Source organism: Colias eurytheme, chromosome 30 (genome assembly GCF_061535395.1).
Source record: "Colias eurytheme isolate Ceu_HAF_F1 chromosome 30, ilColEury1 Martin Lab GWU primary, whole genome shotgun sequence".
Lineage (NCBI taxonomy): Eukaryota > Metazoa > Arthropoda > Insecta > Lepidoptera > Pieridae > Colias > Colias eurytheme.
The window spans coordinates 1740301-1755212 of record NC_143009.1 but is presented as its reverse complement, the minus strand read 5'-3'; the positions used below and the strand labels follow the sequence as shown (position 1 = coordinate 1755212).

Sequence of the window (14912 nt, the reverse complement as noted above, 5' to 3'; positions counted from 1 at the left end):
GTTTGTGTGCGCGCGCGGGTGGGTGTCTGTGTATTACCCGTGACGTCACACATAGTTATACAATATTTAAGAAAAATTGCTAAATTTTAACTCATTCCCACAATACAGTCTAGTTAATGGCGGGTAATTGATAATTATTACCATTTAGATGTGTTTGAGCTTCTACACTAATTACTAGCCGTTTTACGTGTGAGATATAGGGCTGTCTATTCTGAGAAATTATTATTAAAATTATTCAATCTCAAACATTTATTTATTCAATTAGACTTCTTCTAGAAGCACTTTTGAATCGTCATAACATATTTTTAACATTTACCACCGATTCGGAAAGCAGTATCTATGGAGAAGAACTTATTGAGAGATATTTGTTACTTTGCAAATAGAACATAACAACTACACTGCTCCCGTGGATCATGAGACGCAATCAAAGGAAAATAATATTTTAAAAATATAAAAAAATAATTACGCGCACTAGAGTATCACTTAAGGGGGCGCATAAAGCAAAATAACCAATCTTCTATTAGATGATACGTGTAATATGCAAGACCAAATCTAAAAAATAAAATATGTATCAAACTAGATGATATGTTCAACGATTCTGTTTAATCAAAAACATAAAATATTAAAATTTACTCGATAAAAAAAACTTTTATCGTGACAAAACCAAACGTTTATCTCGAGAAAAAAAGAGCGCCAAAAGTGGTTTATCGCAGATAAAACCAAAACTAAAAGTAATTACACAAAATGCTCTGACAAATATCTTGAAAATGTTTTAATATAATTGTTTATGAAAAAAAAATCATAATAAGTATTACCATGTCAAAACAACGGATCTTGACAGGTGTCAACAGCAAAGTTAACATCAGCTGTTAGATTTTAAATTATAAAATTATTTAAAACGAATTGTATAGTACTTAAATAGAAAATATTAGTAATTATTAACCATTACATTGATGTACAAGTGAAAATTATTGTGAAACACACCTTCTATGGGATCTACGCAACGTTTTGTATAACGCGGAGGTCAACGTGTCAACGGTTATCCAAATTCAAACTTCTTCCATAAACCAGGGGAGTACTAGTTTTATAATTTCATATTTAATTATAAACAACACCTACATTCATTTGTTATACCAACACCGCTCATATTTAATGAGCTACGTCACAATAAATACATTGGCACAAAAGTTACCGTCTCACTTTGCTTGACAAGTTGGAAGCAATTTAGAAGACAAAAACTTATCGCCCCAGACAATATTATTCTTTACTCTTTACTACATCATACCGTTAAACACTTATCAACATTTAGTACTATCATAATAGTATTCAAATATAATTATCTCATACATTTTCTTTCATCTGTTTCAGCAACTAAAAAATACAACATGCTGACCCGCAAGGCAGTAGCTAAGGACATGGAGAACAAATTAAAAGCTACACTCCATGATTTGAAAGCTTCACAATCTTTATGTGAAAAACTCATACAAGAGCGGGATGATAGTGAATTAGAAATTCAAGAAGTAATTAAAAAGAACTCTCTTCTAAAGGCCGAGCTGGCTGAACTACACATGAAATTCATTTATAGTGAAGACAAGTGCAAAGCCCTCCAAGACGTTGTGGACAGCTTCCAGCAGTGCTCTAGTGACCATGAGATAGCTCTCAGCCTAGTGTATCTGCCATCTAGATATAAGCGAGAACTTGCTATGTTAATAGCATATAATATTAACCAGTCTGGTACATGTTCGGTATCAGACCCTGGATCTACTATAATTTTATGTAGTAGTAATTATATACACCAACCTAGTGTTGACAGAAAATCTAGCCCTAAGCTAGATTTAAACTAGTATATAAGACAACAGCTAAGCAGACCTTTTCTATTGTACATCAAAACATTCAAGGCTTGGCTAGCAAATTATTAGAAATAGAATTGTTTTTAAATCATAATAGTATTAAGGTTTTTTGTGTAACAGAACATTGGCTTAAACAATGTCAGTTGTTAATAAATATTGATAATTATAAATTAAAAAGTATATACTTCAGGACATATGCTATTCATGGAGGTTCTCTTATTTTTGTACATAATAGTGTAAAATGCAAAGAACGAACTGACATTGTTAGTCTTTCTGTAGAACGGACCATTGAACTGTCCTGTGTTGAACTGGAGCGTTACATTATTGTTTGCGTTTATAGACCCCCTTCCAGTGACTATAATATGTTTGAGACAGTCATGGAAGAAATATTAAAGCGTTTAAGTAGGAGTAAAAAAAAAGTTATAGTATGTGGTGATTTTAATATTGATATACTTTTACAAACACAAACGGCAACACGAATTGTTAATTTGTTTCAGTCATTTAATCTGTATAAACTTTTTAATGAACCCACACGAATTACACCTACTTCTGCAACCTGTATTGATAATATATACTGCGACTGCATCTGTTTAGAGAAAAATATTCTCAATACACTCACTTCGGATCACTGTGGCCAGAAAGTAGTTTTTGAATGGGATTGCTTACCTGAATTTAAAAGAATTAATGTTAGGCCTATAACTAAAAAAGGCATTAATAAATTTAGAGATAATATTAATAAAAACCTGCCCGTACTGAATGATCAATCCTGTCATAATAATCCTTGTGAAATGTTTAAAAACCTTTTTAATTTAGTTCATAATGAATTTGAAAAAATATTTAAAGTTAAATCTTTAAATATTACCAAGGATTTACCATTTAGTAAATGGGCGACACCTAGCATACATAGGTGTAGGATCGTTCTTTATGAGTTATATGGTATGAAGCAATATAATAAAGACCCATCTTTTCTTAGATATGTTAGAAATTACTCAAAAACTTTTAAAATTGTTTGTTTTACTGCGAAGCGTTTGTATATCAGAGATAAAATACGCGACTCGGATAATAAAGTTAAAACAGTTTGGTCTATTATTAATGGTGAAATGGGTAAAAGCAAATCAAGTAATACCATAAAACTTGTACATAATGGCATGGTTATTGACAAAAATGCTGATGTTGCGCTTGCTTTTGAAGATTTCTTTAGTAGTGTCCCTGCTAGCATTACTAATAATTTAAACTCGTCTTCAGTACTTGCAGAGACCTTTTTGAGGGACCATGTTGCGGGGTGCAGTACATTATTTCAATTGCGTCACGTAACTGCTAATGATATTGTTACAGCATTTAAGACACTTAATTTAAAAAACACTTGTGATCTTTGGGGAATGTCCGTAAATTTAGTTAATAATATAATAGAAAATATTGCAAACAATTTAGCTTTCATATTTAATAAGTGTTGTGACTATGGTACATTTCCTAATTTACTAAAGCTTAGTAAAGTTATACCTCTATTTAAGAAAGGCGATCAAGAAGACTGTAACAACTATAGACCTATCTCGATTTTACCAACATTAAGTAAGGTATTCGAAAAGTTAATATTAAACCAATTGACTAGTCACTTTGCTTCTAATAATTTGCTGCACACCAAACAGTTTGGTTTCACAAAGGGGCGCTCAACCACAGATGCTGGAGTTGCACTACTAACACATATATATAAGGCATGGGAAAACTCAAAAAATGCTTTGGGGATATTTTGTGACCTCTCCAAGGCATTTGACTGCGTTGAACATTGTACATTATTGCGTAAACTTAATCACTATGGGATTAAAGGACAAGCTCAGAACCTCATAGCCTCATACCTGCATGATAGGATACAAACTGTAGTTGTTAATGGAGAACGTTCTAGCGGTGCGTCAATTAACATTGGTGTTCCACAAGGATCTATTTTAGGACCCTTCTTGTTCTTGGTATATATCAATGATCTACCTTATTATTTACAGGATAGGTGTGAAATAGTTCTGTTTGCAGATGATACCTCATTAATACTCAATGTGGATAGGCATGACCCAAATGTTGACGAAGTGAACAGTACTCTTTTACACATATCCGACTGGTTTACTGCTAATAATTTATTATTAAATGCCAAAAAAACAACTTGTGTTGAATTTTTACTACCTAACGTTAAAAAGTTGAGCAGAAATATTACCTTGAACGGGGAGGTATTACACCCTACAGAATCGACTGTATTTCTTGGGTTAACATTGGACGAGAAACTACAGTGGGGAGCCCATGTCAACACCGCTGCAGGTAAGCTCAGTTCAGCAGCATATGCAGTCCGAAAGGTAAGGCATCTCACCGATGAAGATACAGCTAGATTGGTTTATTTCAGCTACTTTCATAGTATTATGTCCTATGGAATTCTACTATGGGGCAGGGCAGCAGATATAGAAACTATATTTATCTTACAGAAAAGAGCCATTCGCTCTATATATAATTTACGTGCTCGGGACTCACTAAGAGATCTCTTTAAGAATACTGGTATCCTTACTGTACCATCACAGTATATATTTAATAATATTTTGCATGTACACAAAAATGCCGACGTACACACAAGAGTAGGAGATAGACACTGTTATGGCACAAGGAACAGAAATAGAATTGAAATGCCATTTTTCCGATTAGCTAAAGTTAAAAATTCATTTATGGGTCAAGGTATACGCTTTTACAATAGAATTCCTCATAATATTAAAGAGTTTGGTAGTGCTAAATTTAAAACTTATGTAAAAAATATATTAGTTCAGAGAGCCTATTATAGCATTAAGGAATATATGGAAGATGAAAATCCATGGAGGGTTGTCGCGTAAGAACCACAGGACAGTTCTTTGGCATATTATGATATATTATGTAGTTAGATTTAAGTTACAGATTATGTAATATTGACAATATGATTTTAAAAGAGCAACTATGGAGTTTCTTGCCGGTTCTTCTCCATAGATACTGCTTTCCGAATCGGTGGTAAATGTTAAAAATACTTATGTAATGACGATTCGAAAGTGCTACTAAAAGTAGTCTAATTGAATAAATAAATGTTTGAGTTTGAGTTTGAGTTTGAGTTTGAGTTTGAGTTTGAGTTTGAGTTTAAGTAGAAAACGTAAAAGTGTGAAAATTAGAGCTAACTTGGTGATTTTTTTTTATCGAGTAAATTTTAATATTTTATGTTTTTGATTAAACAGAATCGTTGAACATATCATCTAGTTTGATATATATTTTATTTTTTAGATTTGGTCTTGCATATTACACGTATCATCTAATAGAAGATTGGTTATTTTGCTTTATGCACCCCCTTAAGATAAATTAATGTTGTTGTATGTCTATTAGTTCATAGATAATACATTAACTGAACTATTATCTTTACAAGCAATAACACAGTTGATCAACAAAGACTAGCATAATATATCATACGATTTTGTCCTAATTAATATAAAATATTTTATTTTAAGAAAAAATAAATATAAAATATTTTATCTACATCTGATTGTTGACAACCCTTGATATGAGTAATACAATACAAATAGTAAACTTCGCTTCCCTAACTGATTGGAACTGATTGGTGTAAAGGAATGAATTCCACCTGTTTTCTTTTGAAGATGGGTTGATTCATTCAAATAAATATAATATCGAGAGCAAATCAATTATAACAACTAATGTTTTTATTGTAGGTGTTATATTCAATGTTATATATATGTACTAGCTTACCGCCCGCGACTTCGCCCGCTTCGTCTAATACCTATGTATAAAACCTTCCTCTTGAATCACTCTTTCTTAAAAAAAACCGCATCATAATCCGTTGCGCAGTTTTAAAGATTTAAGCATACATAGGGACAGAGAAAGCAACTTTGTTTAATACTATAGCTATCTAGTGAAATTGTACACAGAACAATGCAAATTCATACTAAAAGATAACAGGACTTCAAGGGCAATAAAAGACAGGGCCTGAAATATAAAATCAATAGTCAATGATTTAAGTACCTACTACCATTAATTGATGAATGATTGCGAGTTGTGAGTTGCAAACTCAAACAGTTATCACAACTAGTTACTTATGGTTAAAAATAAGTTGAATTACACATTGATAAAACTATTTGTCTTGACAGGAACATTGAATCCCCAATTGTTCTTCTAAAAATATTCTACATTCTAGAAACTACACTATATTTTACAAACGCAACTAGTCACTACATAGTATAAAACAAAGTCGCTTTTTCTGTCCCTATGTCTCTATGTATGCTTAAATCTTTAAAACTATAAATAAAAATTTAGATATTATTTTTGCACTTTGTGTGTGAATCTATAAGCTAATGATTATAAAGCTGAAGAAATTATTTGTTTGCTTGAATCCGCTAATCTCAGGAACCACTGGTTCGATTTGAAAAATTATTTCGGTGTTAGATAGTCCATTTATCAAGATCTATCTATACCATCACGCTAAGACCTATAGGAGCAGAGTAAAACCGCGGGGCACAGCTAGTTTAATATTAAATGGTAAGAAGTAAATTTGATTACATTGAAATTCAAACTGTGTAATCTAGCTAAGTTCATGCCGAGTTATTTGGCAAACATTACCTAAATAACCTTGGCCTTCTGTTGCAAGAGCTTTCCTTTGTAATTATTTACAATAGTCTTATAATATTAAGTCAATCAGATATATAGCTTTTTATATGAAACTAGCGGTCCGCCCCGGCTTCGCCCGTGGTACATATGAAAAATAGATGTTGGCCGATTCTCAGACTTACCCGATATGCACAGAAGATTTCATGAGAATCGGTCCACCCGTTTCGGAGGAGTATGCAGACTAACATTGTGACACGAGAATTTTATATATAAGATTTTTTTACTGTTTACAATACAATGATTATAACACACATATCCAAAACAATTAGAATAAAATTAATAGTTTATAACGAAAAATACCAATATTACTTATTACTTCTAGATAAACTAGCTTTCCGCCCGCGGCTTTAGTTTCCGTTCCCGTGGGTTTCCGGGATGAAACCTATCCTATGTGATAATCCAAGTTACCCTCTATATGTGTGCTAAATTTCATTGTAATCAGTTCAGTAGTATTGGCGTGAAAGAGTAACAAACACACACACACACACACATCCTCACAAACTTTTGCATTTATAATATTAGTAGGATGGGTGTTTAATTTAATCATAGATAAAAATTCAATAAGTATAGGTAATTGCAAATAAAACTATTGTTTCATTTCTATTATTTTACTATAGCTAATCAACAGCAAGTGATCTTATAACTTATAAGACTAGATGTTCTAGGAGATTCTAATATCTTTAAACACTACTCAAGTAATTAGAAGTTATGGTGGAATAAATCTTCTTATATATAAAAATGAATCGCAAAATGTGTTGGTAAGCGCATAACTCGAGAACGGCTGAACCGATTTCGATAATTCTTTTTTTATTATATTCCTTGAAGTACGAGGATGGTTTTTACGTAGAGAAAACGTAAATATGTACCACGGGCGAAGCCGGGGCGGACCGCTAGTAAACTAATATAAATGTACCCTTACAAAAATACTTCTTTTGGACTATCATTCAAATGTAAAGGCAAAATTACATATTTTATTGTTTTAGTAATTTGAAAGTAAGATACAAATGAGACTGTGGTTTAGAACCTACTTATTGTGGTTTACAGTGTAAAATATCATTGAGCTACTACAATAAGACTATATGAAATGATTATAATAAATTAGAAAACAAGTGACTAATAAAATTTGCGTTACGTAGTGCGAATTAAATTTGTACGAAAGTTTATCCAATTAATTGTTTTGATCTTGTGTAGGTCAAATTTTAGAACCTCAGTAAAAATAAACTGTTTCTAGCGTCTTACATCCAAACAACATTTTTTTCGTATCTTTTTTTAGCAAGTCGGTATTCGACAGCGAAGATTCAATCAAAAACTTTTGCGAAAAAGTCCAAAAACGTAAGTAATTAAGTCTTCTGAAATCGCGACACATTAAATTAATTCATGACGTAATTACTTACCTAAAATGATCTTTCGACGGCTTGCATGCGGCTCCTCAGTATGTACCCATTCAAAATCGTTCCTCGATACATGAGCACCCATTTTAGGATGACTTTTCTTTAGTTCTTACTAATCCACTGCACGTTAAAATTAAACTACACTGTTCACCGGCGAAAAATAAACTAGATTTTCATTAGATAGTTCGATACGCCCTACACTTAAATGGTTTAAGATTACCGCGATCTTGTTAACGACCGCTATAAATTTATTTCGTGACGAAATGAGAATACAGTGCTTCACAGCAATCACCTCAATCACAGCAGCTATGGCATGTGACTTACGTCATAGATGATTATATTTGACATTGACAAAGAAAATTACGTTCAGAAACTAGTTATAACTATAAACGTGTTGATAACACAAATTAGAGACATTTGTATGTGTGTTTGTACATATATTATTTATGTACAAGGAAAACTAGTAAAATGTTGACTGCAGCATTTAGGACTGTTTAAATATATCTAGCGATCGAAACTAACCAAAAATGAAAAAAAAAAGCTTTGAACTTTTTTTTAAATAATTTTTTACCGATTAAAGTACACCAGTGCAAACTTAGCACCCCATCTATGGAATTTTGGGTCGAAAATGACCTTGATCGTTAGGTCCCCGTTAGGTCCTTTAAGGTCCACCAATTTTTTCGTTAGGTCCCCTTTAGTTTTTTTTTAAATAATTTTTTAAATTTTAGGTATAAAAAAATTACACTTTAGCACCCCATCCATAGAATTTTGGGTCACAAATGACCTTAATCTATAGGTCTTCGTTAGGTCCTATAAGGTCCCACAATTTTTTCGTTAGGTCCCCTTTAGTTTTTTTTTAAATATTTTTTTTTTAATTTTGGGTATAAAAAAATTACACTTTAGCACCTCATCCATATCAAAATTGGCGAATTTTATCAAAATCGTATTCTTTACCGTTAGGTCCGTATAGGTCCATCATTGAAATTGTTAAATTATTTATTTTATTAAAATCTATATATTTATAAGAAAGTCGTGTTAGTTACTCCACTTATAACTCAAGAACGGCTGAACCGATTTAGCTGAAAATTGGCAGGGAGGTAGTTTAGAGCCAGGAGAAGGATATAGGATACTAAATATGTACCACGGGCGAAGCCGGGGCACTAGTTATAAAATAATTGAAACCTGCGCATGCGCCTTAGAGCATTAAGACATGCGCACATCATACATAAACAGCGCGAAATTTAAATTGGTATCGTTTCATTTATTAAATCAATAAATAAATCTATACTAGTCACGTCTGGTTCGAAAGATGAGACTGGCTTTTTATTTCGAAAATTTATTTGGCAACACTTAACAGTTAACTGTCATTAAAACCTGAGTTGTTGATGTGTCAAAGCTTGTCAAAGTGATTTTATTTTCTGCGATTTTAGCTTAGGATTTTAGTGATTTCTAATAATTGAAAACTGAGTTGAAAACATGACGAAAACTTTAAACTATGATTAATAAATTTAAAAAGAAACAATTTGAAAGAGATGTAGTTTTCAAGGAAAAACACACAGTGTGACTTGATATTTTGATACTTTTCATCTTGATTGCATTGCACATTATATGATTTGTTTAATATTATTATTATTATTTTGCATGGATGATACCAGTAATCCAGTTATAAACTATTAAAGCAACAATATAAAATTGAACGATCTGTCCGTTCAAAATGTTTAAAGACACAAAATCAGTATCTCAACGAGATTTCTTCTATGACCGAACCATGTTATTCATGTTGAAGAGCAGTACAAAAAAAACAAGATGGAATAACTGCAGAAATGGAAGAGTTAATGATGTCAGAGATAATGATAGTGATTCTTATTCTTTATTTGCGGCTGAACGCGGCTTTTAGATTTAATATGATTATATTGATTAAACAAAATTTAATTGTATTTTATTATGTAGTCCATTGAATAAAAAGTTCTAGAGTGCGTGAGTTAGTAACGTAAGATGTTTCTTCGGAAACATGTCAAGAGTCCCTAGGTAATAAACATACTAAAACCCCGGGCCACTAGGAGGAGCCCCGGAGTGGGGGGAGGGGGAAAATGGGTCCATTTTTTCATTTTTCGCTTAAATCTCAAAAACGGTACATGTTAGAGAAAAACTTTCAAGGAAAAGTTGAAAGGCCATAAAATTATCTACAAGTTGTACCTGAATCATTTTTTCCTATATCCTACCGTTCCTGAGTTATACGCAGTAAAACATGATTTTGGCTCAAACAATTTCCACATCAATCGATCAAAAAATATTTCTTTCTTCCAAAAAACTCAAAAGTGCAACTTGTGACCGGTACTGATAGATTGCTCTTAATTAGGTCTATAATTGGTAAAATAAACACATTCCTCCATGGAAGCCTTTAGGAGGAATCGATTGTCAAAATATTATATTATGGTAGTTTGAGTTACTGAACTTGATCTTTTTATTTTTTTCTTCCAAAAAACTCATAAGTGCAACTTGTGACCGGTACAGATAGATTTCTCATAATTGGGTCTATCATTGATAAAAATACCAGATTCCAACACGGAGGCGTTTACGGGGAATTGAATTTTATTAGGGTAGTTACGATACTTGAACTTTTTATTTTTTTTCTCCAAAAAAACTCAAAAGTGCAACTTGTGACCGATACTGATAGATTGCTCTTAATTAGGTCTATAATTAGTAAAATAAACACATTCCTCCATGGAAGCCTTTAGGAGGAATCGATTTTCAAATTACTATATTAGGGTAGTTTGAGTTACTGAACTTGATCTTTTTATTTTTTTCTTCCAAAAAACTCAAAAGTGCAACTTGTGACTGGTACTGTTAGATTGCTCTTAATTAGGTCTATAATTGGTAAAATAAACACATTCCTCCATGGAAGCCTTTAGGAGGAATCGATTGTCAAAATACTATATTAGGGTAGTTTGAGTTACTGAACTTGATCTTTTTATTTTTTTCTTCCAAAAAACTCAAAAGTGCAACTTGTGACCGGTACAGATAGATTGCTCATAATTAGGTCTATCATTGATAAAAATACTAGATTCCACCATGGAGGCGTTTACGGGGAATTGAATTTTATTAGGGTAGATACGATACTTGAACTTTTTATTTTTTTTCTTCCAAAAAAACTCAAAAGTGCAACTTGTGACCGGTACCGATAGATTGCTCATAATTAGGTCTATCATTGATAAAAAAACCAGATTCCACCATGGAGGCCTTTACGAGGTATTGAATTTTATTAGGGTAGTTACGATACATGAACTTTTTAACTAACTACCCTAATAAAATTCAATTCCCCGTAAACGCCTCCATGGTGGAATCTGGTATTTTTATCAATGATGGACCTAATTATGAGCAATCTATCTGTACCGGTCACAAGTTGCACTTTTGAGCTTTTTGGAAGAAAAAAATAAAAAGTTCATGTATCGTAACTACCCTGATAAAATTCAATTCCCCGTAAACGCCTCCGTGGTGGAATCTGGTATTTTTAGCAATGATAGACCTAATTATGAGCAATCTATCTGTACCGGTCACAAGTTGCACTTTTGAGTTTTTTGGAAGAAAAAAATAAAAAGATCAAGTTCAGTAACTCAAACTGCCCTAATATAATATTTTGACAATCGATTCCTCCTAAAGGCTTCCATGGAGGAATGTGTTTATTTTACCAATTATAGAACTAATTAAGAGCAATCTATCAGTACTGGTCACAAGTTGCACATTTGAGTTTTTTGGAAGAAAGAAATATTTTTTGATCGATTGATGTTGAAATTGTTTGAGCCAAAATCATGTTTTACTGCGTATAACTCAGAAACGGTAGGATATAGGAAAAAATGATTCAGGTACAACTTGTAGATAATTTTATGGCCTTTCAATTTTTCCTTGAAAGTTTTTCTCTAACATGTACCGTTTTTGAGATTTAAGCGAAAAATGAAAAAATGGACCCATTTCCCCCCTCCCCCCACTCCGGGGCTCCTCCTAGTGGCCCGGGGTTTTAGTATGTTTATTACCTAGGGACTCTTGACATGTTTCCGAAGAAACATCTTACGTTACTAACTCACGCACTCTAGACCCCCCTTGGAGGGACTCATTCAATGGACTAATGTTTTTTATTACTTTCACTAGCTGTTCTTTTTTTTATCTGTATCAGATAACTGTACCAGATTACATATATATAATATTATATAGATGAAGAGTTTGTAGAGGTTGTTAATCTCTCAAAAAAACAAAGCTCGTAATAATAAATTAAAGTATCAAAACTTTATTTCCAACTATAACCTAAGTTACCATTAGGTTACCTTAATATGATGATTTTTTGAATTTGCCGCCTTTTCCAGTCTTATCTTTCGTTAGCCGGACTATCACCACAGTATCACCATATTTCCTACAGTATGGCGACGAATGTACTTGTGCAGAGAAACGGAGGGGAACTGGCGGGGGGTCGGGCGACGCGGGCCGCTTAATGCAATCACGCTGAGTTTGCATTAACTATCGCGAAAGGACGACGCAGTCGTATTTTTTGTGTAATAATTTTATTATACATAGGTACTTACATATTCTATTATGGCGCGCAAAAACTGTTCCGTTTACGGATGTAAATCTACATTGAAATCCCAGAAGGAAACAATATTTCAGAAAGATTGTATTAATAATTGTATCTGTTGAATTAAAATCAAAGCTATGTATATGTTGTCCTCATTATTTTCTAATCAGATTGTACATCCCAATGCGAATGCATTACTTCTTAAATGGTATAATATACAATTAAGAACATCCAAAAATAAAGTGTCCACGTAAATAATATTTAGCAGTGCAATATCTGTAATTATATATTTATGAACAAATGATTACATCAGATTTAATAATCGCAATTATTTTGAATGTACATATGAATAAATGATTTCATCATAATATTAATAATCACAATTGTTTTATTTCCCATTTGTTGCAACCCTAGCGTATTTTCGTGTGGCAGCGTAAGTACCTACGCTGGCGGCGGCATCGCGCGACATCAAAGGCGTTTCCTTACTGTAGGAAATAATATTGTAATACTGTGCTATCACTATCATTATTATATTATACATAGTATAAAACAAAGTCGCTTTCTCTGTCCCTATGTCCCTTTGTACGCTTAAATCTTTGAAACTACGCAACGGATTTTGATGCAGTTTCTTTTAATAGATAGAGTGATTCAAGAGGAAGGTTTATATGTATAATAACATCCATTAAATAGTGGAGAAGTACTGCTATTTTTGAGGTTTCTAATGTGATGTCGTAAAAAATTACCAGCCTTACTTATAAAAACTGACTGATCTGTTGCATAAACACCTCTCAGTTAAATAACTCTCAACTCCTTAAACAATGATTAAAATAATCTTAGGTACTTATAAACCTATCTCAGCAGTCTCTCAACTAAGTTACGTCAATATATGTATTTTTTTCTAGTAACATTATCGAAATAAAACCCGCTATTCACGTAAAACTTGACTAAAAATGTACTTTTTGACAAATATGAATGGTAGACTTTATTTTGTATGACGTTTAACTGACAGGATATTGATAACTTTCAAATTTCAAACATTTGTACAGATTTGAGATTTTTGATAAATTCAAATTCAGTTTTAATTTAAAATGAGTTCAATGATCAATAAACGTTCTCGTTCGACGAATTGGAGTGAGGAGGATAAGGTACGTAATGTACACAAGAAATCTAATAGAATGTACTTATTTCCTTACATGTTTTAATGCTTATTAATAAATATATATTGCTCTTTAGAAAGTGCTTCGAAAATAATTAGTGCTCGAGCGAGCACATATTATATTAGAGAATAAGGATACGTCGACTAATACAAATACAGCAAAAAAACTTGCATGGGAAGATGTTTTGTCTTGGTTATTTTAGTTTTACTTATTCTAACAGTTTCTTGTATTTAATAAATTGTTACAGTGTAATAACATTATTATTGTATTTATATTTCAGTTATAATATCATTTCACTCCATAAAAGGGACTTAAGCCAAATACAAAATCAGTGGAGGAATTTGAAGAAAGCTAAGGCTTCGGAACACAAATTTAGAACGGCAAGAAACATGACAGGCGGGGGACCTCCGCCACCAAGTCCTCCGCCTGAAGATCAAGAGCTTATAGCAGCTCTTCCTAATGAGTTTGTGGTTGATAACAATCCTTTCGATAGCGATGCAACACATGGCCAACAGGTTTATATTTTTTACATTTTCTACTGCTATTATTCCTTAATTTGGAATATCCATTAAGGGATAATAGCGCTATGCATATATAGTTTTTTATTGTGAGATTGAGTAATTATATTTTATATATTTATAGGAAGTTACTAAGGAGTCTGCTGATGATACATTGAAATTGAATGAAAATGATGAAAGCACTGCACATGCATAGGTAATCATATTATATAATAATTTGTATAATATTTTTATCAGTTATGTTATACAAAAATATCAGTATTATAAATAAAATTTATATTATTTTAAAATAATTATTATTTTTTTATTTTTAGCCTGAATTGCCAAATTTCTCCACTGAATTGCCACGTATAAATCCTACACATCATATTTTCAAAGCTAAACCAAAAAAAACGTAAGTATGTAATGTTGAAAATAGAATTTCATGAAATTTCCTGTGCTTATTGTTCAGCTGTGATTTATGTGAAATAATGTTTAATGTTTATGTTATTTTTACAGTGGGAAATCAAATTCCAATTACGAGCATCAATTATTCCTCCTTGCAAAAAAAAGCAGGGAGGAATTAATGAAGCAACAACAAGAGTTGCATCTATTAAGAATAGAGCAAGAGAGGGAGCTTCACCTATTAAGAATAGAACAAGAGAGGGAGCTTCACGAGAAGAAGCTCCAAATACTTGCATTAGAGGAGGAATATTTAAAAAAAATAAATTTTGAAAAATAATAAAATATGGTTTTTATTGATTAAAATAAGTTTCAATATAAATGGC

At 32.2% G+C, this 14912-nt stretch overlaps 1 protein-coding gene across 1 annotated transcript in view; it reads right to left on the bottom strand.

Annotated features, from left to right (window-relative positions):
- ifc (delta4-sphingolipid-FADS-like protein ifc) overlaps nt 1–8192 on the bottom strand; it is a 42839-nt gene extending 34647 nt beyond the window's left edge. The window contains exon 1 of the mRNA XM_090118649.1: nt 7910–8192. Within this exon, the coding sequence (XP_089974775.1) occupies nt 7910–7991 (82 nt within the window). The 5' untranslated portion in view covers nt 7992–8192. The remainder of the gene's footprint in view (nt 1–7909) is intronic.
- Between the last annotated feature and the right edge of the window lie 6720 nt (nt 8193–14912).